This window comes from Macrotis lagotis, chromosome 4, assembly GCF_037893015.1.
Source record: "Macrotis lagotis isolate mMagLag1 chromosome 4, bilby.v1.9.chrom.fasta, whole genome shotgun sequence".
NCBI lineage: Eukaryota > Metazoa > Chordata > Mammalia > Peramelemorphia > Peramelidae > Macrotis > Macrotis lagotis.
In genome coordinates, this window is record NC_133661.1 from 262,892,815 (window position 1) to 262,920,052 (window position 27,238).

At 38.3% G+C, this 27,238-nt stretch overlaps 1 protein-coding gene across 3 annotated transcripts; it reads right to left on the reverse strand.

Moving 5' to 3' along the window:
* Positions 1-1,043: 1,043 nt before the first annotated feature.
* LOC141522467 (dehydrogenase/reductase SDR family member 7-like) lies at positions 1,044-24,325 on the reverse strand. Of its 3 annotated transcripts, none has more exons than XM_074235937.1 (7): positions 24,052-24,275; positions 21,420-21,572; positions 19,689-19,795; positions 17,735-17,974; positions 11,965-12,087; positions 10,978-11,193; positions 1,056-2,370 (listed from the first exon to the last, which is right to left on the reverse strand). In XM_074235937.1, the coding sequence occupies exons 1-7, from the start codon at positions 24,182-24,184 to the stop codon at positions 2,323-2,325; spliced, it is 1,020 nt and encodes a 339-aa protein (XP_074092038.1). In that variant the 5' UTR covers positions 24,185-24,275; the 3' UTR covers positions 1,056-2,322. The 3 variants fall into 3 exon arrangements, with proteins under 3 accessions (XP_074092041.1, XP_074092038.1, XP_074092040.1); XM_074235939.1 differs by lacking the exon at positions 24,052-24,275 and adding an exon at positions 23,606-23,749 and having other exon boundaries at positions 1,057-2,370; XM_074235940.1 differs by lacking the exon at positions 21,420-21,572 and having other exon boundaries at positions 1,044-2,370; positions 24,052-24,325.
* Between the last annotated feature and the right edge of the window lie 2,913 nt (positions 24,326-27,238).

A 27,238-nucleotide genomic window follows, 5' to 3' on the forward strand; every position in this document is an offset into this window, starting at 1 on the left:
ATCTTTGGGTAGATTTATTTCCTCTTTCATTGTGAACAAATATCTTGGGAGGATTTACCATGGGGATAACATGAATCAAAATATATTTCAAAACTAAAATCTATCCAACCTTGATGGACTCACTCATTCCATCAGTACAACGATCAGGGACAATTTGGGACTGTCTGCGATGGAGAATACCATCTGTATCCAGAGAAAGAACTGTGGAGTTTGAACAAAGACCAAGGACTATTACCTTTAATTTAGAAAAAAATTGATTATCTTATTGTCTGATCTTGCTATCTCTTATACTTTATGTTTCTTCCTTAAGGATATGATTTCTCTCTCATTCAGTTTGAATCAATGTGTACCATGGAAACAATGTAATTACAAGACTGGCAAACTGCCTTCAGTGGGGGGTGGGGGGAGGGAAGTAAGATTAGGGGGAAAATTGTAAAACTCAAAATAAATAAAATCTTTAAAATAAAATAAAATGAGGGGGTAGAAAAAAACCTAAAATCTATTGTTTCACATTTAAATAACCTGTCTTTTTCTAATATTCACTATGATCATTGATTAGGCAATTGCTCCCCAAATACCATACTATCTCTCACTGGTAGAGAAACTGCTTTCTCAATGCAGGGGGGAACTCCAGCAAAGTCCTAGAGACATTCTCAGGCTTTTCCCTTTTTCATTGTTATTCTATTTTTTTAAATTTTTTTTTCATTCTGTTATTTTCTTTACAATTTGTTTGAAAATAAATTTATGTTAAGCAAATCCAGTTAAGATCATGAAAATAGTGGTCCAAAAGGAGCCCATTTTCCCACAGACTCTCCCCTAGTAAATATATAAAAAAGGGCACCTTAGCAACATCAAGAAAATGGAAGAAAAAAAATTAGATGTAAATTTGTATATCTAGCCAAGGACTGTTGTATACACATACACACAAAACCAAAAGCACTTACATTTAGACAGACACATGCCTAACTATAACATGGGCAGAACATAGCAGATGCTATTTTAAATAATTTTATTACCATATTTTCCCATGTATAAGAAGCTCCTATGTATAAGACACATCTTAATTTGGGAGCCTAAAATTTGAAAAAAAATATTACATAGTTACTGAACTCAAGTTTATTCATCATGAAATTCAAGCTTTCAGGCATCTTTTGGGTAAGTCTGGTGCATGGACACATACTCAGTCCATTCCATTTCATGAACCTGAAGCACCATTTCTATCCTCCTTTGAGATCAGTCACTTCTTGTTCAGTTGGAGGAGACCAAACCGACCTTCAGCAGTATGATTTCCATTCACTTTTGCAAACTGAATCATTTGAATTTGAATTCAGCATTGTATGAAAATCTTTTCTGAGCCATTTCTGGGTAGAACATGGCAAAAACACAATCTAATATATCAGTAACAAATGCAAAACAATGAGCGCAAAGACAACAAGCTCAAAAAAGTGGGAAATATAAAAACAATCTACAACCACTGTATAAGATGTTCCCACAGTTTTTAGACCCCGAATTTTTTGAAAAAGGGTGTGTCATATATGGGGAAATACAATAATTCTCATTTTTCCATTACTGTCTCTATCTCCTTTCCCCTATCCCCTCCCAGAAAGTCATTCTTCCTAAAAAATAATTTTTAAGAGAAATAATAAATTCAACAAAACCAGTCATCACTACAACAAAATCTGATATAATACAAAATGCTATGTAACCATGTACCCATTCCTTCCCCATTTCTGCAAAGGAGCAGAGAGAGGTGTCTTCCCTCTTCTTTAGAGCTAAACTATTTCTTTTTTTTTTGTTTTTGTTTGCAAGGCAAATGGGGTTAAGTGGCTTGCCCAAGGCCACACAGCTAGGTAATTATTAAGTGTCTGAGACCGGATTTGAACCCAGGTACTCCTGACTCCAGGGCCAGTGCTTTATCCACTATGCAACCTAGCTGCCCCTAAACTATTTCTTTATACTTTATATAGTTTGACTTTTTGTAGTCACTTTTATCATTGTTGTAATCATTATGTATATTATTTCTTGCCTCTATTCATTATGTTCATTGCTTCTTGCAGTATAGTATATTCTATTACATTCATATACCACAGTTTATTTAACTATTCCTCAGTTGATAGGAATTCACTTTATTTCCGGTGTAAACATGTTTTTTTTTAACTCAAGAATATGAAACATAATGATTAAGATCTTTATTGCAATATTCATGATAACATTTTATGAATTGAGTTACAATATAATTGTAATAGAACTATAAGTCGCACTTCAAGCATTTCATTTTTCCATCTCTTCAATTACAACAGGAAGAAAAATGTTGGTATTCTTTCAGTCTGTTTTTTTCCTCAGTGGTCTAAAATAAGAGGAATCGGCATCCTGTAACAGAGATAATTACATCAATCAAAAGTAATCATTCCATATTTTCCTTACTTCTGTCAGTGAAGGCCAAACTGCTTTATTGCTGTCGCTGGGATGTTTGGAAGAGATATAAAACTTAAGATGACCTTTTTTAAAAAAAATTTTCTATCTGTGGTTTATGTGTACATATGTTCTGATGGAAATATGTTGAGGTGGGGAGGAAAAGGAATTAAATGAATACATTGTAGTGAAATGAAAAAAAAAACAAAAAAACTTAAGACCAACAAATAAAGCTTTGTAAATATTTCATTAAGTTAAAGTCAAACCCTTAGGCATACACTCCAATGAATATGCTCCACATTATTTAACAAAAAAAAATCTAACTTTTCTTGTAACAGCTCTCAATCAAGGTACAAATCTATCTCAGGGCACCCAGATAAAGATAACAAGAGTCAATAGTATTACATTAACAGCACTGTCTCTAGAGGTTTCCTTCCTGCTCATGGGAAAGGAACCGGCAAGGTTTTTGCAACCTGATTATAATGAAACATACTTTTATAAACCTCAAACTAAAGGTTTGTAAGATTCTTGGGGAAACTGGATAAAGTCTCAAATTAGAATGATAAGCACACTCAAAATCCCAGACTTCATACAAAATGTTAATCCCCTGATGATTTATTGTGACATTGTAATCTAACCAGTTATGCTATCAACTGTATTGTATTAAGAAGAGTAGTGTAGTTAACATCTGCTCATCCCACTTTTAAAAACTGTTTTTTTCATTTCTGGACAAGAACATTATCTACTATGACTTGCCAGAGCAAATGTAACTTTTTACATGGTAGATATATCTGACAAAGTGCAGATTAGTTTGTAATTTTTTGATTTTAAAGTTAATTTTTATAATTAAAAACTTACCTAGATAAATAAATTAATGAATGAATAAATAAATTCCTAAGAGACAGAGTATGTAAGCTAACAGAAACAATATGGGCTGTGTTTTTACATCCCCTCCCTCATTCAAGATAAAAATAGTCAAGATCACTGTATATAGATAGGGTAGATTCTTTCAACCCTAAGGGATGGAATTCAAGAGAAAGACAAAATTTAAAGCAATATCTTTTTAGCCTTTACTTTTATCTAGTTATAAGCTATGCTAACAGTCTCTTGTCAATTCATTTATCAAGTAACCTACTCTGTTAAGAGCTACTAATAGAAAGAAAAAAAAGAAATCCTCACTTTTGAATAGCTCACAATTTAATAGGTCACTATCATAGCTGTTCTTCTCTGGAAACTGTACAACGTATTAATCTCCTTCCTCCAATGGGGTGCAAAGAAGTGAATACAATACTCAGAGTGCGGTCTGACTGGGCAGAGTCCAGTGGGACTATTCCCCTCCCTAATCCTGGACATCTCATCTCTCTTAATGCAGGCTAAGATTTTATTAACTATCATAATGCACTGGCTCAAACTGAGCTTGCAGGCCATATCACATCCATATCCCTCCCAGATAAACTTATGTCTCTATCTCTCCCATTTTGTACTTGTAAAGTTGGTTTTTTAAAATCCTAACTGTAAAACATTACTCTTTTTAGTAGTTTCAACCAATGTTCTAGCCTGCCAAAATCATTTACACCAAGAACTTTATCTTCTTTTATTTCAAAACCCCTTAAAATCCCTTTACTTCTCTGCCCTGTACTCCAATCTTTATTATTAGCCCTTCTCCTCACTGTCATTTGACCCTCCTTTCTCCAGTCTTCTACCTATTACTTCCCTATGACATATAAATATGCCCAAGCATCTCCCTTCCTTACAGTCTTTATTAGACCATGTTACCCCCTCAAACTTTTGTTCCTCCTTTTCTTAGTCAAACTCCTAGAAAAAGCCTCTAGTATTGTCTCTATTTCCTCTCCTCTCACTTAGTAACTCTATTTTCTCTCCTCTCCTCTTAATGAACTTCTCAATTTTTGTAATCTGGCTTCTGACCATATCACTCAACTGAAATTACTCCTTCCAGTTACCGATGATCCTTTTTTTCCCCTAGAACATTTTTAAATTCTGAATTTAAATACCCCCAAAAGAGTATTTCCATACACACTGTTGAATATAAAAAGAAGATTCTATATGAAAGATTCAATATATTAATCTCCATTTCAAGCCATCTGAATTTTTTAAAAAGTAAATAATAAATTCACCAGTGATTTTTTGGGGGGGGTTTTTCCAAGGCAGTGGGATTAAGTGGCTTGCCCAAGGCCACACAGCTAGGTAATTAGTAAATGTCTGAGGCCAGATTTGAACTCAGGTACTCCTGACTCCAGAGTCAGTACTCTATCCACTTCACCACCTAGCTGCCCCCCCACCAGTGATTTTTAAAGGCCAAATCTGATGGTCTTCCATATGTCCTAATTCTTCTTGATTTCTGAAGCTTTTTTATATAGCTGAGGTTGCTCTCTTCTCTTGATTTTCACGACCCTATTCCCTCCTGATTCTCCCTCCATGTGAATGACCACTACTTTAACATCCCTGTTACAGTCTGTATCTAAGAATGTGTCTGTCTTTGTTCTCTCCTCTCTCTGTTCTTTTTTTGCCTAGCTGCTTTACCAGATCGAATGAGTTAAATTATCATCTCACTGCAGATGACTCATATATTTATATACCCAGACCTGACATCTCTCCTGACTGCCAAGTCCACATCACCAACTGCTTATTGGACAACCTCAAGCTGAACCATCTCAAATCTCTAAAAATAAATAAAAATGTGACACTTTCCTTTAAAAGTAGTCTTAGGAGTGAAAAGAATTCCTAAATGAGCTAAAGCTAGTGAGAAAAAGTTGAGAACAATAAAAGGAGAGCTTGGAGGAAGTATGAGAGTGGGAATAAAGACTTTTTCACTATACTGGGGAAAAGAAGGGATGACTCTACTGTTTTGGTGGAAACGAATTGAGGAAGGCATTGTTATTCAACTATCATTTTCTTCTGTTTCTTCTGCTAATGATCTCTGAACTGGAAAAAGATAGAACAAAATTGCTTATAAGGAGATGAAACCCAAGGGAAGTCAGAAGATGCTAGGAGAGCCTAAGACACCAAGCCAGGATGATCTACTACCTAGAGTACTGAAAGAACAGGTAGATATGATTGCTGACCCACTGACAGCAGATCAACATTTAGATGTATATATATATAAATGCACACATTATGTGTGGAAATACATATTCACCATATATTTTACATACATGTGTGACTATATAGTTTTCCTTATATCACTTAACCTTTCTTCCATTTTTTTTGTATTATATCTTTTAAAACTATCAAATGGTCAATGTGTTTACCTTCTGTACAACCACAAAAATTGCTCTAGGTAATGTCTCAGTTTCTTTCACCTCAGAATCATTTCTCCTTACATCTTCAGAAGAAAGGCTCCCACTGCCTCCTATCCTGACTTACCCATGATAATAAAAACTAATCTTGTTGTTTGGTCCTTTTCATTGTGTATGACTTTTCTTGGCAAAGATATGAGTGTGGTTTACCCTTTCCTATTCCAGTTCATTTTACAAATGAGGAAACTGAGGCAAACAAGTTAAGTGACTTGCCCAGGGTCACACAGCTAGTAAGAGTCTGAGGTCAGATTCTGAACCCAGGAAGATGAGTTTTCCTGACTCCAGGTCACCTGGCTGGCCCAATAATAGCTAAATAGTCAACATTTAAATAAGGTCTTAAGTCTTGCAAAGCAGTTATCCCACACTCTCCTCAATAAAACCCTGGGAGGGAGGTATTATTATATCTCATTTCATAGTTGAGGAAATTGAGTCCCCTACTCAGGATGATACATTAGTAAATGTATGAGGCTGGATTTGAACTCAGATCTTCCTGACCCTAGGTCCTAGCTGCCTCGGTGAAATTTTAGGCCAGAGGCCATTACTTAATACTCCCCTGAATCCTTTGAAATCTTTCCTCCAAAACTCTGGGATGTTTATCAGACTGTGCCCCACTTTCCTTTCTTGATCACAAATGCAAATATGGAATGGTCATTTTCTATCATGGTTTCCAGGGATTTTCACTCCAGTAACCAGTTCCTCATTGTTGCTGAGAATCAGATTAATAAGAAGACTCCTGGGGCGGCTAGGTGGCGCAGTGAATAAAGCACCGGCCCTAGAGTCAGGAGTACCTGGGTTCAAATCCGGTCTCAGACGCTTAATAATTACCTAGCTGTGTGGCCTTGGGCAAGCCACTTAACTCCATTTTGTCTTGCAAAAACCTAATAAAATAAAATAATAAGAAGACTCCTTTTACAGGTTTCTCTGCTTTTTGAAGCAGAGAATGGTCATTAAAGCACGATAATGCTATGCTTGAAGTAGAAAACTAATTCTCTATTTCGATTATACTAATCCTTCCTGCCAGACTTTCCAAAAGCACTTCACTTAGCTCTTTCTGTCTAGGAGGTCTTTAGGATATTTCAGTATCTTTGTTTCCATTTTTAGCTCTTCTCCCTTCCCAAACTCAACTGTTATCTCCCCCTCCCCAAACCCAATGCTTTTCTGAACTTCTATATTAATGTTAAGGGTACTATCTTTCTCTCACTCATAGTTAATCATTTGACAAATTTTATCTTTTCTCTACTTACAAGGATCTGCTGATTTCCTGCTTCAAGTCTCTCTCCCACTCCAATTGCATAGCAGCCAAAGTGATTTTCTCTTATTCATTAAATTTTTTTTTTAGTTTTTGCAAGGTTAAGTGGCTTGCCCAAAGCCACACAACTAGGTAATTATTAAGCGTCTGAGGCCGGATTTGAACTCAGGTACTCCTGACTCCAGGGTTGGTGCTCTATCCACTGCACCACCTAGCCACCCCCTAGCTGCCCCCTTATTCATTAACTTTTTTTTTAAGTTTTTGCAAGGCAAACGGGGTTAAGTGGCTTGCCCAAGGCCACACAGCTAGGTAATTATTAAGTGTCTGAGGCTGGATTTGAACCTAGGTACTCCTGACTCCAGGGCCAGTGCTTTATCCACTATGCCACCTAGCTGCCCCTATTCATTAACTTTCAATGGCTCCCTATTACTTCTGGAATCTTCTGTAAATTCCTCTGTTTAGCATATAAAGCACTTTACATCTTAGCCCCTCCCTACATTTCTATTATACTTTCACATTACTCCCCTCTACACATTCCATAGTCCATTCAAACACAACTAATTACTATCCCTCATACATGATGCTCTACCTCCCAACTCCAACCTTTTGCACCAGTCTTCTCTTTCTCACTGCCCTCCTTCCTTACCCTGCCACCCCTTCTCTCTACTTCCTAGAATTCCTGGTTTTCTTCAAGTCTAAATTCCAATGAAGTTTTTGCATGAAACATTTTTTTGGTCCCTCCAGATATGAACTGTCCATCTAAGGGATGCAAGGTCTGTTTGCTTTTTTTCTTTGTATCCCTAGTTAGCTCAGTTTGGTAGATAGCAGTTATTTAATAAATGCAAATTAATTGATTCTTCCATTAACTGATTCACCTAATATCTCTCTAATTTATCATCATTGTTGTTATTTAGTTGTATCTAATCCTTCATGACCCTATTTGAGATTTGTTTGGTAAAGTTACTGAATGGTTTTCTATTTTCTTCTCCAGCTCATTTTATAGATGAGAAACTGAGGCAAACAGGGTCAAGTGACAAGCTCAAGGTCATACAGTCAGTAAATATCTGAGCCCAGATTTGAAATCAGGAAGATGAATCTTCCTGATTCCAAGTCCAGTGCTCTATCTACTAGACTACCTAGTATATCTTTTTATTACCAGATCTGAGTTTAAATATTGACTCTGCTACTTATTACCTGTATGGCCTTGGATAAATAAATCTCTGGGCTTCTCCCTTGACTGGAAAACGAGGGAGTTAACACGAGGTTATGATCAGCCTAGATACAAAGAACCCTGTATCTAACACTTTGGTACAAACTTGTGATATTAGTGTTTTCCACTATGAATTTTATGAATAGGTTAAGTGATTTGTCTTATGTTATGCAAATAAGACTCACACAAAACCACTGCTAAAATCTCAAATAATACAATACTGTAGAGGGGAAATAAAAGCATTTGAGTCAAGAAGCCTTGAGTTTTGGTCTCTATTCGACTATTCTACAATTCTATGTTTCTAAGTGAGATCTAAGAAAAGCTAGTCCACAGATGACTGAGAATATCTGCAAAAGTATCAACATGGTCTATCAGTCAATAACTATTTATTAAATGCTTACTGTGTGGCATTGTCTATTAGCATGGAAAAGTCTAATTTAGGGGTGACACAGTGGATAGAGCACCGGCCCTGGAGTCAGAAGGACCTGAGTTCAAATCTGACCTCAGACACTTAATAATTACCTAGCTGTGTGGCCTCGGGCAAGTCACTTAATCTCACTGCCTTGTAAGAAACAAACAAACAAACAAAAAAAAAACAAGAAAATTCTTATTTATACCATCATAATTTTTCTTAACCTCATCATGTTATTTCCTATGCTACTCTAATAATAGCTGGCATTTGCAAACTTCTTATATTATAAAGTACTTTATATACTTAGGAGTATTTCATCTTATCCTCACAGTAGTTCTGTGAAACACAAGAATCAGTCCCATTTTATATTTGAGGAAACAAATTCAAAGAGTTTATGTGACTTAAACTCTAACCCGTAGCACAGTATCTGGGGCACAAAAGTCATTAAATAAATGCTTATTGACCGACTGACTCATCCATAATCACACAGCTAGTTATTTAGGGGTCGACCTCTTAAAAATCTAGGCCAGGGGCAGCTAGGTGGTGCAGTGGATAGAGCACTGGCCCTGGAGTCAGGAATACCTGAGTTCAAATCCGGCCTCAGACACTTAATAATTACCTAGCTGCGTGGCCTCGGGCAAGCCACTTAACCCCATTGCCTTTCAAAAAAAAAAAATCTAAGCCAAGATGTCATCATAAGATTTAAGAGATAGAAGATCTCTTAAAAATCTAAGTCAAGATGTCATCATAAGAGTTAGAGGTAGAAGACCTCTAAGCCAACTCCATCACTTGAAAGATGTGGATGCAGAGTTGTAACGAGAGGAAACTGATGTGCTTAGTAAGGACTCACAGTTTCTAATTTAACCCAGGTCAACTGACTCCAGATGTACTAGGGGAAGGAACAAGAGGGAAGATAGCAGAAAACAGTGATGGGTAAATTGAGCAATAAATTGAGTAACTCCTCTTCCCATTTTTAATATCATAAACTCAAACACTAAATTTTACAGATGGAAGAGAACTTAAAGACCATCCCTCTCATTTTAAATGTGTCGAAACTGAAAAAAAGTCAATTGGACAACATTTAGACAAAATTAATGCATCAATATTATACAATAGGGAGCACAGAGAAAAAGCATTCACTTGGGAATTAGCTTCACTTTGTGTGGAGGCCATAATGTCTATCAAGTTTATAATGAGTCAAAAAGAAAAGGATGTAAAGATACTTCATTACTTTCTAGCATACTCTACTCAAATTACCTGAACAATATCAGAATGTATTATAACTAGACCTAATAATTCAGCCAATCACCCATTTATATAGCATGATTCCTATGAAACGACTGACCTTTATAACATCATACTACCTAATGATCTTTTTTTTTTAGTTTTTGCAAGGCAATGGGGTTAAGTGGCTTGCCCGAGGCCACGCAACTAGGTAATTATTAAGTGTCTGAGGCCGGATTTGAACTCAGGTACTCCTGACTCCAGGGCCAGTGCTCTATCTACTGCACCACCTAGCCACCATGACCTAATGATCTTTCAGCTGTGCTTTGCTGACAATGATTCCTGTTGGAACTCCTGCCCTGAGACCATTCTATCCTGATGGGTGAGAGGTCACTATATCGAGCCAGCCTAGACACCTGGCTAAGCTTTATCTGGTCACCTCTCTGCTGCACACATACCCACCACCTCACCCCCAACATCTGTATCCTGCATTTTCTCCCCCTCTTCTAGGAACAGAAAGAGCATATCAATTGCTCTGTAGCTCCACACCATCCTTGTGATCTTCCAGTTAGAGAACTCGACCCCAACACTCCCCTACATCTCTGGTCTCTCCCGTTAGAACATTCCTAGCCCTTGACATAGTGTTTGTGCTAAACAAATGTTTTGTAATGTGTTCATTAAAGAACCCAATTAATATTAGGCAGGAAATGACTATATAACCAATGTTGTGTTGATTTTTAAAAAGGTATATATATATATATATATATATATATATATATATATGTATATATATATATATACATATATATATATTCATATAAATATACTTACAAAGAATACATACAAATACATGTGTATGCATTTATGAGCATACACAATTCAATGATAACCTGTGATTTCATTATTTTGGGATATTTCAATAAGGAAATTTGTTGTACCAATCTAATCAATCATAAATAATTGTCTATGACACCAGGAAGTTAAATTACTTGTTTAGGTCACCAAGTAAGTATATAACAGACTCAGGACTTGAATTCAGAAGACAGACAGGTGGATGGATAGATAGATAGATAGATATGAAAAAAATAAAACTTGAGAGCCAAGAAATTCTTTGTATTTTGCAAAACTAGAGAAAAAAAACAAAAATCCATACCAGTCCATTCTTAAAATTTTCAATTCTTCTGCGTCCCAACTTGCTTGTGATCCACCAGGCCCAAGTTGGGGCATACTGCCAGATATAGCAAACTGACAAATATGGTTGTTCAGCAATCCAGACTTCTTTTAGATCATTGGCCATGGCGACTAGCATCAACCGAACACAGCGACTAGTTTTCATCTTATACTCCTGACTTCCTGTGTTCTCTAGTTTCTAGAAAATTGAAAAAATTCCAGTGCAGTAAACAGTCCAGTCATCCAAGACTGATTATTTATTAGGTTCTATATAACACAGGCTATTTATTTTCTCAATCATATATCATCAATTTGCCCAGCCTGGGAAAGAAGACCGTAACACGACAAACTGAAATGGTAACAGTTCAATTGGAAGCTCACACTCTAACAAAGTGCTCCTGCATTAGAAATACATTTAAATGTTGATTTTAATGTGTTCATCTTCAACAGAGCATAAAAAATAATTAATGTTTGGGAATAATTAAAATTAAATTTCTGGGGAAACACTAGCTTAATCCAAACAAGTTAAAGGACTTTCTTGAAACTTAACAGATAGCTACCTCAAATGCCCATAAGTTAAGTTTTCATAAATTAAGAAACTTTTATCTCACTATGGGTAGAGCATTGACCTGAATACAGGCTACCTTAGGTGGGGGTTGGGAAAGCAAGGAAAAAAAGTTCATAGAAAAAAGAGTTTCCTTTGGTTTATTTTAATAATTGAGCTCAAAGTTAATTAATTGATTAGTTTTCAGTCCTATTATTGAATGAGGAGAGAGATCAGATTCTACCTTTTGATTGCCTTACAACTCAGGAGAGATAAAGAAATGATAAAGAGAATACCAGTTGGAAGTGGCATCTCTAATTCTGGTTAGATTGAAAATATTGGGTTGGAATCATAAAATATTCAAAAACACATTGAACCCATGATGATACCTAGAATTTATATTTTCCCAAATACAAAAATTCTTACCTTTGAGACTTCTTCAGTAAAGGCATTGTGTACAATGTTTGACTGTACAGGGCCAGGACAAATGTTGGTAATTGATATCTCTGGATGCATCACAAGTTCACATCGGAGGCTATTGAAGAAACCCTAAAAGACCACCCCCCAAAAAGGTTTTTGTTATTAAACATAACCATAAGAATTAGCTTTCTTTAATCATATATGAATTAGGATCTGATCATATTTTTAAACCATAATCTGTTCTTTAGACAGTAAGATGTAATAAAGTTTCATCTTTTAAAAAATAACATAGGGCCATTTTGTTAAAATTTGGGGCATATTGTGCCTCTTGTGAATAAATGTAGGGATTTCTTTAACAATACTCCAATGAAGTAAGTTTAGAACAGACTTCCAGGAACAAGTAGCTCATGAGATGGGTCCCTTTCATTTTCAGAAGGCTCGAACTTTTAAGAAGTCCTAAGTCCTTATATGTTTTACCTAATAGTCCTGGTACTACTTCCTGGAGATAAGCAGAATAAGTCTAATTCTCTTTCACATAATAGCCTTTCAAATAATTGAATAAAACAATAAGTTCTTATTAAGCACTTAATAATCATACATGATGATTAATTAATAGTGTCTAATAGCTAGGCACTAGGATACAAAGATGAAAATGAGATAGTGACTGTCCTAAAGGCATATACAATCAATAATAGCTAGGAGAAGCAACACCTACAAATACAAGTATATGCAAAATAGATGCAAGATGGTGGGAGAAGAAGACAGAAATAGCTGGGGGAATCAGGAAGGGTCTCATGTAGAAAATGGAGCTTGGAATCTTCAACAGAGATAACAGGAAACCATTGGGGTTTACTGAAGAAGAAAGTGACATGGTGCTTTAGGAAATTCATTTTGGAATCTTTGTGGAGAATGGTTGGGAAATGTTGGCTTAATAACAATGAACAGTTAAGCATAATGTCAAGTTTGTAAGCCTGCAAGAATGGAAGATGATGGTGTTGGTGTCCTTAACAGAAACAGGGAAGATTGGAAGAGGGGTGGGTTTGTTATGCTGTGTGAGTTTTGATATGTTTCAGTTCAAAATGTTCAATAGATGGTGTGGGACTAGAGTCAGATAGCTGGGAATCTGGACATCTCCTTCATAGAAATTACTGAACCTGTCAAACAATGAGATCACCGAAGAACAGAAAAGACAGTGATCATGTCCTCCTCTACACAGTCTCTCCTCCAAACTAAATATTTCTGGTTGCTTCAAATTATTCTTATACAATTATAAATCTGCTTATCACACTGGTCTGGACACTCCTCAGCTTGTCAATGTTGCTCTGAACTTCAGGTCCACCCATGTGTCATGTACTCATTCAGTCAGAGAATAGCTCAGGAACCCATCATGATAGAAGGAAGACTTGCAGTGAATTTTAATGGCCACATAGAACTCTAGTTAAAAATTCTAGACTCCTTTTTTCTTAAACTATGGTACTGCAACATCAACTTTGTATCAAGGAGAAAAACAAGAGAAGGAAATAATTGCTCAACACAAACGACATTGTGGCAAGAGGGACTCCTCTACTTCCCTTCCTCAATTAGCAGATAATATTTAGCTTAAGCAAATGGTTCATCAAGGTTTTGTTTTTAAAAAGTTCAAATGATAGTTTACTTAATTCAATTTATAATTAAAATCAAAATAGCTCTAAAGACAATGCATTTGAGGGGACAGCTAGGTGGTGCAGTGGATAGAGTACCAGCCCTGGAGTCAGGAGTACCCGAGTTCTAATCCGGCCTCAGACACTTAATAATTACCTAGCCATGTGGCCTTGGGCAAGCCACTTAACCCCATTGCCTTGCAAAAACCTTAAAAAAAAAAAAGAAAGAAAAAAAGATAATGCATTTGGTAGCAAAACTGAGTGGACTGAGCAGAGGATGTTCTCCTCTCTGTACTGCCTCTCACAGTCCTACTCCAAATCCATCATCTATTATGAAATGTCTCATCAAGAATCTTTAACACATTAGAGACAATGGATAGGTCAATGGATAGCCCCAATGGATAGGTCAAAAGACCTATCTGTCTCATTCTCTGCAGTATATTTACAGTTTAACAAGTTGTGACCAAATCATTTAGTTAGTCCATGGAGCCTGCAAGGAGGTGAGGGGGCAAGGAATTGCTTGGCACATTTGAAGGAAAGCACCATAATTAAATAGCAAGACTTCCATATAGGATAGTACCATGATATCTGTTCAAATATTCTTCTATTATCTCCTTAAAGGCATAAATGCTAACTTTGGAGTTTGACTTCTGGAGGGGATTCAAATTTTGCCTTTGCCACCTGTAAGGCCTTAAGCAAATCATTTTCTGGATCTTCATTTTCTTACCTATATAATGAAGCAGTTGTACTAAATGACCTCTAAGATTCTGACCAGCTCTATCTCAGTGATCTTAAGGGGTCGTCATCTACTGTCTCTATAATCCATTATTTTTTAGAGCTATTTTGCTTTCAATAGGATTATAAATTGAATTAAGTAAACTATCATTTGAATTTTTTTAAAAACTAAAAACCTGGATGAACCATTTGCTTAAGCTAAATATTATCTGCTAAATGAGGAAGGGAAGTAGGAGAGTCTCTTCTGCTACAATGGAGAGTTCACTTTTATAGTTATATTCAAGTAAACATATATATATATATAATTTATATGCATATATAGTTTTAAAGTTAGTTATATACATGGAATGTCTATTTGCAATCATAGGAAGGATGGCATCTTGTTCTGATGGCACTCCTGATCTCAGTATGAATCAAGGTAAGAATACATTTGAAGTGGTTTCTCCTTGTCCATCAGTTGACAGGGTTAGATAATATGGTTTCTTCTAAATCTAAGACCTGGGATCCTAGGATCTGTGAGTGTCTTTCTTAAAGACTAAGGGAGGTAGACAGGTGATATATTTCTTTCCATTCCTGCCATTCTTCCTTTCTTGTTAACTTTTTTTTTTTAGGTTTTTGCAAGGCAATGGGATTAAATGACTTGCTCAAGACCACACATATGGTAATTATTAAGTGTCTGAGGGGCAGATTTGAACTCAGGTACTCCTGACTCCAGGGCAGGTGCTCTATCCACTGTACCACCTAGCCGCCCCCTACTCTTGTTAACTTTTAATTTAGCTATCTTATGTCTTCAGGGAAGCAGGTGGTACAATGCTGAGCATGGAGGCAGGAAGCTCATTTTCCTAAATTCAAATCTGACCTTGGACACTTACTATCTGGATGACCTTGGGTGAGTCACTTAACTTTGCTTCAGTTTTTTCACCTATATAATGAGCTAGAGAAGGAAATGGTAAATCCCTAAAGTATCTCTGCTAAGAAAACCCCAAATGGGGTCAAGAAGAGTCAAGCATGATTGAAAAAAAAATGACTGAACAACATACCAGTTATAACTGGCCCGGAGTCACTGGTTCCTAAGATGTATTTTTTTTTTTTTTTAGTTTTTGCTAGGCAATGGGGTTAAGTGGCTTGCCCAAGGTCACACGGCTAGGTAATTATTAAGTGTCTGAGGTCGGATTTGAACTCAGGTACTCCTGACTCCAGGGCCAGTGCTCTATCCACTGTGCCACCTAGCCACCCCCCAAGATGTATTCTTGCTAGGATGGTGGCAAGATGTAACATACATTTAATATTAATTCTGTACCAAGTCCTGATAGGGGCAGGAATGTACACTTCCTCTTTTCTGCACCAGCTGTTCCCCACCTCACCTCTATAACCTTATGATGCTGTTACTTGGGTGGGATTCTCTTGTCACCCACCCTCTTTTCTTTATACCAACACCTCATCCCCAATCCCTATTCTCTGTCCTCTGTATGCCCTTAATGTAGTTTTAACTGCATAATTACAACTGGAGCCTAGTGATGAGTTGCTAATGCTATAGGTTGGCTAAAAGCATCATCTATGGATGGGAATCCTCTTTCTACTTATCCTAGTAATCACTTTTAATTTATATAAAGACTTTGATGCCGACAAAGGGAAGGTGACAGTCTTAGGATAGGCCAAGTGGATTGAGCCGGAAGTCCAACTCTAGAATTATACTTCTCTGTCTTGTGGTATATCAGAAAGCAAGTCACAACCTCCCTTAGAAATGATGAATTAATTATTCTTCACCTGAATTGCTGAACATGCCTAAACATAAGTTTCTACTTAATCAGCATACATTCACACCTCAAGCCCCTCAACTATGACTTTTAGTCCCATTAATATATTGTAACTGTTCCCTTGAGGGGCACCAGTGACCCATTATTTTTCTGTCTCAATCCTCCTGAACCACTTTGAGCATATGTTTCTCTTACTTAACCTTTCTCAAATAATATTCTTCTTAGCTTCTCTGACATTACTATCATCTGGTGCTTTCTCTACCTGTCTTTGCTCTCTTTCTTGGTTCTCCTTCACTCTTGTTTTTGGTCATTGTCCTTATCTGGCCCCAGGCCTAAGTGTGTATGTCCCTTTTTTAAAAAACCCTCTCCATGGGTGACTCTTCATTCCTATGCAAATGACTACCAAGTCTATATAATCATTCCACATCTCTCCATTTAGTTCCACTGCAGTATCACCTTGGTTATCTCAATCGAAAGTCATTTCTCTAATTCTTTTCACACTTTACCTCTCCCAAAATCGAAGTCCAGCTAATATGCCACCTCCTCTATAGTCTTCCCTAATCCTTTTTCTAATTAAAGTGAGCTTGCTATTCCCTCATCTTCTGTCTCCACACCTTTGTATAGGTTATTCCCTATTCCTGGAATATGCTAATGCCTTACTTCTACCTCTTAAAATTCCTAATTTTTTTCAAAGGCCAGCTCAAGTCCTCTCTGCTGCCTGATCTTTCAAGTGACTAAGTAACTAGTGCTTCTCATCACTCCAAAATTGCCTTATTTTGTTTGCCTTATTTTGTACATGTATTTAAACTCTGTGTGTGTGTGTGTGTGTGTGTGTGTGTGTGTATACTGTCCATCATGGTAGACTAATAAGATTTTTGAAGGCACCAATCATTTTCTTTGATACACAGAAGATAATGAATATAGTCTTCTTGATTGACTGACTGATCTTCCTCGTTCCATTTTGTTTGAGATTTTTGTCTAGATTTCTCCTTAGGATCAAAGCATCTAGAGCTGGAGGGGACATTGGAGACATTCTTTTGTTTTTCAGATAAGAAGTTCGGGTCCAGAGAAGTAACATGATGTGTACATGGATTAGTCTTTAATGTCTGATTCCATGTCAGGGTTCTCTTTGCCCCATTAATATTCTATCATGTACTATACATACTTATATGCTGATTATATCTCTGATATTTGACTTTTGAGGATAAAGACTGATGTTTTTCATCTTTCTATCTCCAGTATCTAACCAGGATCATGTTCCTTTTAGATATTCAATAAATTATTGAATTCAATGGAAATTTAACCTTATTACCACCTCAAAACTTGCTTGCTGCCCCTCAAAGTAGTGATATCACAGATATATAACTTGTTACTTTCTTTTAAAAAATTATAATTTATCATTTATAAGTGAATCTATATATACACATCTACATATAGATCTATATAATATATAGTTATAAATGTTATAAAATGTCAGACCTGCGATTAAATTTTTTATAAAGACATTAACTACAGTTATAGAACTATCTTTTCCAAACCACCAGTCTGAACATGTTTCATGGAGTCACTGGCTGGCAGGGAGAGGAAACTGAGGCCCAGAATCCTGGGGAATGAAATGTTACCTATCAGTGAAAACCAACTTACATGAAGAGCATGTTTGCTAGCAGCATATCCTGATGCAAGAGGGGCAGCTGCCAGACCCAATATACTGGACACAGTAACAATCTTCCCTTGCTTTCTTTCAATCATGTGAGGCAAAACACATTTCGTTAAGGAGATAGTACCCAGAAAGTTAAGCTCCATTATCGCTTTATAAACATCCAGGTTTGTATCCTCGAACAATGAACGTTGACTCCTTCCACCATTGTTTACCAGAATATCAATCTTGGGTAGAAAAATAAAAATTAAAAAAAAAAAGGCAAAGAGAATATGTTATTAATTGGAATGATTTTTCATTAGAAGATTACTGAAACATTAGATAAGGCATTGCTGTTCTAGCCAAACTCCCCACCCCCCCAAAAAAAATCAGTGATCAACTGAGAAATAGAAACAGAGAGATAAAATCATTATTACAAACTACTGATTCCATCTATAGATCACTTAACTAGGTAACAAACTAGATCAAGTGATGAGGATCTGCGTTCCAACTCAGTCTCTGACCCCTACTAGCTCTGCAACCCTATATCTTTCAGCATCAGTTTCTTCAAATATAAAATTGGAATGCTGACAGTAGTAACCACCTCTCAAAGTGGTTCTAAGGATAAGATCTATAAAGTTCATTGCAAATCTATAAATGATAGCCATTATTATTATTATTGTTATTACTATTAAACCCTTCTGATGGGCAGCTAGATGGCATAATAGAGCCCTGGCCCTGGAGTCAGGAGGACCTGAGTTCAAATCTGACCTCAGATACTTAATAATTACCTAGCTATGTGACCATAAGTCATTGCCTTGCCAAAAACAAAAATCTGAAATAACCAAACCCTTCTGAATTAAAGGATCATTGTTCTAAAACTGACATAGGCATAATCAATAAATGAACTAATTTTAATTTTTCATAGAAATAATTTATTTATTCTGTATGTGTTTCAGCACACTTTTTATAAATAAAGCATACCAAGGCAAGAATGAGTCAAATCTTATCTATATATTTTTTTTTTAAGGATTTTGCAAGGCAAATGGGGTTAAGTGGCTTGCCCAAGGCCACACAGCTAGGTAATTATTAAGTGTTTAAAACAGGATTTGAACCCAGGTACTCCTGACTCCAGGGCCAGTGCTTTATCCACTGCACCACCTAGCTGCCCCATCTATATACTTTAGACTCAATTCTTTTTACAGTTAAAAAAAAAATTTGCTGGCTTATAAACCACTCCTTGGATGATGTCTCACCTATTTATCTTCCCCTTATCGTGCATTTTTGGCCTAGGGCATTTTCTTTACAACATTATTGCAATGTCTAATTATGTAATACTCAATTTCTGCAATATAAAGTTAACATTTTCATTCATATTTTAGAATCAAAGGATTCTGAAATATGCTGAAATGAATACTAACCTAGTGGTCCTCCCTTGTATGCTGCAGCTACTTTTATGTATATAATATTTTACTTTTTCCCCAATTACATGTTAAAACAATTTTTAACATATTTTTTTGAAGTTTTGCAGTTCTAAATTCTATACCTTCCACTCTCCCTTTCTTTTCCCTGAGATGGTAAGCAATCCAAAATAATTTATACATACACAATCATGTAAAATATTTCCATATTAGTCATTCTGTACAAGAAGACTCAAATTTTAAAAAAAGAATGAATGAAAATAAAATATAGCATGCTTCCTTCAGTCTATAGTTAGACAATATAATTTTTTTTTCTCTGAAGGCAGATAGCAGTTGCAGTAACTTTTTTTTTTTTGGCAAGGTAAATGGGGTTAAGTGGCTTGCCCAAGGCCACACGGCTAGGTAATTATCAAGTGTCTGAGACAGCATTTGAACCCAGGTACTCCTGACTCCAGGGCCGGTGCTTTATCCACTACGCCACCTAGCCGCCCCCTGCAGTAACTTTTTAAGAAAGACAATGTCAACTCAAAATAATACTTACTTGACCAAAATGTTGAAGCACTTTTTTTGTTGCAACTTCATGAGAACCTCTGTCAGTCAAATCAAGGGGTAAAACTAGGATGTCTTTTTCTTTCAAGTTGCTAATCTCTAAATGAAGAGTTTGAAACAGGGACATGAGTGCCAGCTCACTGCTCCAGCACATTCCCATTTGTATGAAACACAACTCCCATCTCACCCCTAAGAAGATGCACTTCACTAGGGTACAGATTTCCACCATTTTCTGAAATAGGTTTTAGATATGTACAACTTGGGATACCAGAACAACCACTTTTTTAGGAAGATATCTTGGTTGGATTAGCAAAAAATGGGCTATACACTTCTACAGCCAGAAGTCTAGAAGCAGGAGCAGAAGGGATCCCACTGAACTCTAGACTCTATTAGTCTGAAGAAGGATAAAATCAGATTTAGGACAACCCTTGGGAAGTACAAAAAAGACTTATTTTCTATCTGTGTTTAATATTAGCAATTTGTCAAAAATCAATTGTTCAGTAAATGTACTTTATAGAGGCATTTTTTTAGGAATTATGTCCAAATAAAACAATTTCTTAAAAAAAGGTATTAACATCAGAAGACCCAGATAGGCTCAAAGAGCAATATATTTGAAGGTAAATAGGGAACAAACATAATTTGAAGCATACATGTGTCTGATTGCTATCTGTTAAGATCTGTCATTCCCTTCAATGTACTCTTCATGCACATTTCAACAGAAGAGAACAATGAGAACTTACTAGTGGAAACAAGAAAGCTTGAAAGTTCTGAAAGAGACTGAGAGGCCTAATAGGAATTTAAACATAAGGTTAAGTGCTTGGTGATCTCAATTTCTTATAGACTCACTTTTTCTGATTTGGCTTCTTTCCCTATTAATACCTTATAGAGAAAACCAGGAATTACAGTAGCCAGGAAAGATAAGCAATAAAGAAAAATAAGAGGTGGCTATAAAGGCATCCTTTGATCCTTCCTCAGCATTAACTTGGCAACTGCAGAGATAAACACATTAATTAAACAAACTCAAGAAGGAATTTCAGAAGGAAAACAACAGGATTCTTTTCTGTCTTATTAACAACGCAAGACTATTTTTTGCAGATGAAAAAGAAACTTGAAAGAATCCAAAATTCTCAGGGGTTTGAATTTCAAATAATAAATATTAACTAGGATGCTTGAGACTTCTTCTAAATTACATGCAAAATACGAAAAAAAAATTGAGCCTGACTACCATATTTATGATACCACCTTAAGTCTTAAGTGTTATTAGTATTATTGTTGTTGTCATTGATGTTATTATTACCTATCCTTTCCACTACCTCTTTATTTTATAAAGCAAGAGTTCTAGAAGGGGAAAATGTCTAAGAAAGAACCAGTGGGAATGGTATGGGAGTTCTGAACAAAGAGGAATGAGATATATCTGGGGGTGAGGAAAGGGAAGAATCAAGAAAGCTTTCATGCAAATGTACACAATATAATGCAGGAACTGATAATGATGTCAACAAGATAATATCATAGAATGGTAAGGAGAGTCATTCTGGCTAGAACACAAGGCATTTGGGTAGGTGAGGGGTTGGATGAGATGGCAGAAAGGTAGACATTTGGGTCCAAGCACTCAAATCTGGTACAAAGGAAACCCCCCACACCTCCCCAAAAATTCTACCAATTCTCTTAACTATTTTTCAGTTTTGAGTTTAACTAAAATAAAGTATACCCACAAGTTACTTACCAAGGCATTTATTTTTCACCCTTTCTAGTTCATTTGCTGTTCTTGATGACAGTACAAGGGATGCTCCCAATTTAGACAACTGGTACACAAGCTCCTCGCCAATTCCACTTGAGGCTCCTGTCACCCATACCACCATATCAGATAACTCCCATTCTATGCAAAGGAGAATGGGGGGGGGGGCATATTGATTATCCTGACATGAAAATTAATATAAAAATCATATTCCTCCCTCCCCAAAATAACTTTGATACAAAGCACAAGGATACCACCTGCAAGGAAAACATGAAAATAAAATCTTCAAAAAAATCTTAGAATATTTTTGATAACCTCTAAGAGAGTAGTTTTGGTGGACAGCTTTTTCTAGTTTAGTTGTAGAAACAAGACAGAAATGGGATGGTAATATCAGGGTATGGTAAAGTCAAATGAAGATTTTTTTATTTAAAATAAGGAAGACCTAGGTACAATTATATGTAAAGGAGAAGTCAACAGAGTGAAGAGATTGGATAATAGTAGGGTCTAATTCCCAGAAAAGGAGTGGGATCAAGGGCACAAGAAGAGGCTTTGGTCTTTGCAAGAAAGGTCACATCTTTGTCATAGAGACTAGAGCAAAAGAAGAGAGAATGAAGGATCAGTTGAGGATTTTAAGGTGTAGGATGATGAAGGGTGACTTCTATTTTCTTGATAAAGTAGGAAATAGGATCCTTTGCTGAGAGGGACTGGGGAGAAGGTGATTTAAAAAGAAACTTAAAGAGAAACAGGAAGTCTTTTTTTTTAATTAAATTTTTTTGTTAAGATCTGTAATAACATGTAAGGAGTTGAAAATCAATTGGGGAAAATAAAAAGACTGCTATACAGAAGTCAGGGTCCAGCAAAGATTAGAAAACAAATTTGTAAACCAGTAGGCATCAATGTGTGGCTCACTCACACAGCATTCTGGAGCAGAAATGTGTCAGGGATTGGGGGAGGTAACCCAAACTTGGGTTATAGTAAAGCATGGTAGAATAATGAGGAAAGGGATGGAAGAGTAGTAGACTGCATATAGCTGAACTGGTTAACTAGAGTCGTTGCCAGTACTATATGCTTCAACTCAAAGTGGTAGGGAATGATCCACAATCTGAAGAATTCCTGCACTTGGAGCTGGAGGAGCTTAGGTACAAGCCAAGGTCCTAATAGGGAGAGTTCTGGGGTTCTAGACTCTGGTCTGGGTCAGAGTCCTGAAAGTCAAAGTTCTGGTATCTGTAAGAGAGGTACTAAAGAAGGGGGAGGAGGAAGGTCCTGAGTCGGGTCTGATCCAGAAAAGAGAGCTCTGTGTAATGAAGTGAAGGATTTTTGGCCATGAGTTAGAACAGGATTGCAACATGTTCCAGGACTGTGGAGGTGGGAATGGGAGGCTTCCAAATCCACTCCTTAGAGTGCCAGAGAATCCCCTCACACTGTGTCAATGGAAAACAGTTCCAGATCCCTCATGGTAACTCTCCTGGGGCAGCAGTACTCTTAACCCCTCCTGGGGAAGTTTAGTTCATTATTTCTCACCTCCTGATGCCTCCTGTGTCAAGGACTTATACCTGGCATGCAAAGAAAGAGGTTGATACCCAATATTACAAATTTAGTCTGAACAAGGCAAAGTACCAGGAGGCCTTATCACCTCCCTGGATCTGAGAACAATGCTTCTATTGATATTTGCTCTGCCCTAAGTATTTCAGAAAGCTCTTTTGAGAATTAACTGCAATACATGTTGCAAAGCATTTTGTATCATTCAAGATATAAATAGAAATTAGGAGAAGTAAAATGTTGTCAGTTCAATCAGATAAAAATATGGGCTCATTCCCTCCCAATTGCCCAATCTACCTTTCCCCAACATTTAAAATAGAATGAATCAAACTGAGCAAGTGAAAGTTCTAATCTTATTGATAGACGGTTACATCCAAGGAAGAAGCTCATATTTTGGCCTCCACTGTTTTTCCTAATGTTTCTAAGGTTGCATAAGCAAAGTAAAAGTTAATAGCGTAGTAACTTAAGGGGCTTTCAAAAATGCTCAACCATCTGCTGCCATAAAATCCAACTTCTCTATTAAAATTTAAAGACCGTTGGAATGATTCCCCCCCCCCCCCTTTCCTCTATTTTTAAATGGTATGGAGGGAAAGAGGATGAATTGAGGAGCCGGAGATCCTTGGTTCAAATATCACCTGTTTCCTGAGGTTTGGGGCCACCAAACCTGGGATCCTCACACTGGGTGAGTGGAGCGCTTTGCAGAACCTCCATGGATGGTCTAAATGCTACAGAAACCGGTCTTTTCTGTGCACTTTGCAAAGAGGATCCTTGCACAACCGCAGGCGTGAGGCAGCTGCAATGCCATCATCTGGCCGGGGCTTACAAAACGTAACCGCCTAGGCACCCTGGGGCAACAAGGAGGGGGCCCCGGGGAGCGGGGGGGGGGGGGGGGGGGGCGGGAAGCGGCCATCCGGGCATCCCGGGGTCGAAGCTAAGCCTGCGGCTGGGGAAGAGGCTCCCCACCACGGATTCCCCCCCCTCCTGGCCTTTGCAGGAGGCGGGTGCCCAGGGGCAGCGAGCCCCGTCCGGCCAGGTGCCCACGCCCCGCTTCGGGCCGAGCCCGGGGGGCGCGGCTCCTCACCTGGCCGGCGCCCCTGCCACTCGGCCCACAGCAGAGTCAGGTCGCCGTCCGCGCGCGCGAAGCGGACCAGCTGCAGCCCCACGTACAGCAGCGCGCAGGCCAGCAGCAGGGCCCACAGGAGCTCCCAGCTCATGCTCGCCGCGGCCGCGGGGCCTCCGAGGAAGCCTCCCCCGGGCCGCCGCCTCGCTCCTCCGGCTCCTCCCGGCCCCGGCGGCCGCGCTGCGCGAGGTTCGGCCGGCCTGGCTGGGCGGCCCGCGCCCCTCCCCGCCGGGGCCGCCTTCTAAATACGGGCTCTCCCGGAGCCCCGCCCCGCCCCGCCCCGCCCCGCGAGGACCGGAAGGGCTCCAGCCGAGGCCCGCCCCTCTGGGCAGAATCCCGGAAGGGAAAGGTGACCCGGCCCCAACGCGGCGAAGGGGAGCGAGCCAATCACGTGGAAGGAGCTTCTCTGGTGGCCAATCCGCTGCGCGCGCGGCCCGGGGCGGCCCAGCCAGCGTGCCGGGCCCAGGACGCTGGTTGGCGTAATGAACGCGAAGCGGGGCGCCGTGGCGGGGGGCACTGCCCTGGGAATCGGGAAGAGGCGCCGGCCGGCGGGCTCCGGCGCTGACCCCGGCACGTCGCCTCACCCGCTTTGCCTCAGTTTCCACTCCAAGAAACGCCAAACGGGGTCACCGAGAGCAGGTAGAGCTCGTGGACCCCGCCCAGCCGGGCCCAGAAAGGAGCCAGTAGATTCCGTGTGTGCCAGCCCTCGGAACTGGTCCCTAGGAAAGGACAAACTCATCTCCAGGATTTGGCCGCAGCAAAGAGCCAAACTGAGTTGGGCTAATGCGCACGTTTGTAATATGATGGGCGGCTGGGCCTGCCCAGAGAACCAGACCCCCCCCACGTCCCACTGGACCAGAACCGGGGCCATATACACCCCACTACACATTCCACTAAAACTATTTCTCCATCAAGGAAAGGAGTGGGCTTCAACTGCAGAAGGGGCTGGAGGTCGGACACATCTGCTAGGGGGCATGGCCAGGAGCACATGCCAGGGGGGACGGTTCCTCCCAAACCCAGGATCTTTGTGTAAAAACCTCCACAAAAGTGAGTCTTACAGTGAGTCTAGGTGGTGCAGCGGACAGAGCACCGGCCCTGGAGTCAGGAGGACCTGAATTCAAATCCAGCCTCAGACACTTAATAATCACCTAGTTGTGTGACCTTGGGCAAGCCACTTAACCCCATTGCTTTGCAAAAAAGTAAAAAAGAAAAGAAAAGTGAGTCTTTTCCCTCCAGGATGTCTGCACACCCAGTGACCCACATCTTGACTTTCCCCATCACAAGTCAGAATAAGAAATTAAATGGGAATTTTTTGGAAGTTTTGTTGAAGCTGCAGACAATTATGTGAAGGCCAGCAAGATGACACTGAAAAGGTTTAAAAATTAAGAAATGCATAAAAAACATATGCATAGTATTGTATAATATTAACATTTTATCTATCTAAATTCAGATTTCTTCTCTTGTATAGAGAGGGACAAAAATTCTATGCAGATTTTCCAGATCATAGGGGCAGCACCTCTAATCCTTGTGATGTGGGGTAATTATCAATATTGTTACAAAAAATGTTTGAGACAAATCCAGTATCATCAGTTTATTGTAGTAAGAACTTCAAAGAAATCCTAAGATTCTGGCCAGAAACTGGCTCACCCTTTCTGGAAGGAGTGAGAACCCTGGGTACAGAAGTGAGAAGACTTTTGGGATTAGTATGATACAATTCCTTCAGTCCCTCCCTTCCAAGAATTAGATTGATCTAACTCTCTTCCCAGTTACAATCTTCCTGATATGCTTTTCCTTAACATATTCCTCTCCCCTCCTCTTCCATTTATGTAAATGAAGCTAAAGACCAAAATCTTCATCTCTTGGTTGGTGATCCCTGCCTGTACTCTTATGAGTCTGTTGTACTCTTAAGAGTAGAAATGGAATTTGCTAGTCCCAACTCTCCTTCTTGGCAATGGACAGGCAACAAATATAAGATTTATCTTCAAGGAGGGGGCATAAGTAAGGGTGACACACTTACAAAGTCACAGGGAAAGTTGCAGATATCAAAGGGGTAGATCCCCCTGATCAAACAACTTGTACACATCAGGATGGAGGAGATGAACTGGTCCAGTCTCTTTTCCCCTGGAAATATCAGATGTCTTTCTGTATCTTCAGAGTCTGTTCCAAAAAATCCTCTCTAGTTCAGGTGACTTGTTGAGATCTCTTCTGCTTAAAGAACTTAACACAATATCTTATCAGACCAAAACTCATTTTCATCATTAGACAATAAAATTCTAGAACTATTACAATTTACATTTTGACTTACTGTCCTGTTGATATACATACTGCATGCTGACAAAATAAACTTCCATAATTGTTTCACTACACAAATGAATTCACTGAAAACTTGAGCTTGCAACATATTCATTTGATCATCATCTTAGTACAGAGTGTCCAGCAAGTGACTTACAGTCTTAACCTTTTGCTTCTATTAGAATAACTCAAACATCCTTAATTAAAATAAATTTCTCTTCCCAAAATATTTCTAAATATTCTTTAGGGTATTCTTGTCCTGATAAACTCAACTGACTCACATTCCTTTCCTTAAACTAGAACTTGAAACTGCTATTGCACATAATCATATCTTGAGATTACAAAAACTTCTTATTTTTCTTACCTAAATATCCCCTTTAACATAAAAATTAAGGGATCTTCTTTCTCGTCAGAATATATAGCTGACAGCCGATGTCAAAACCACACATTAGCCTATCTGGTTATTAAACTCCAAGTGACCTAAAATTTCTCTATCAATCAAATTTGATTTACTTATAGCAGTTTGCTATAAAGATCCAGGACATTAAAGGAAAATTCCTTTATAGATATAATTTTGAATGTCAGTTTCCAGGCACAGGTCAGGTGGGGTAGTTAAATGATATCTGGGGAATCAAGTCAGAAAGGGTCCAACCTCAGAGCCATACAACCACGATTAGAAGGAAAGCAGAAAGCTGGGAAACAATTTTTACATCCAGGGTTTCTGATAAAGGTCTTATTTCTAAAATATAGAAAGAATTGAATCAAGTTTATAAGTCAAAAGATATTAACCATTTTCAGTTCCTCTGAAAACAGGGAAGTTTTTAGATGAAGAAATTAAAGCTCTACATAGCCATAT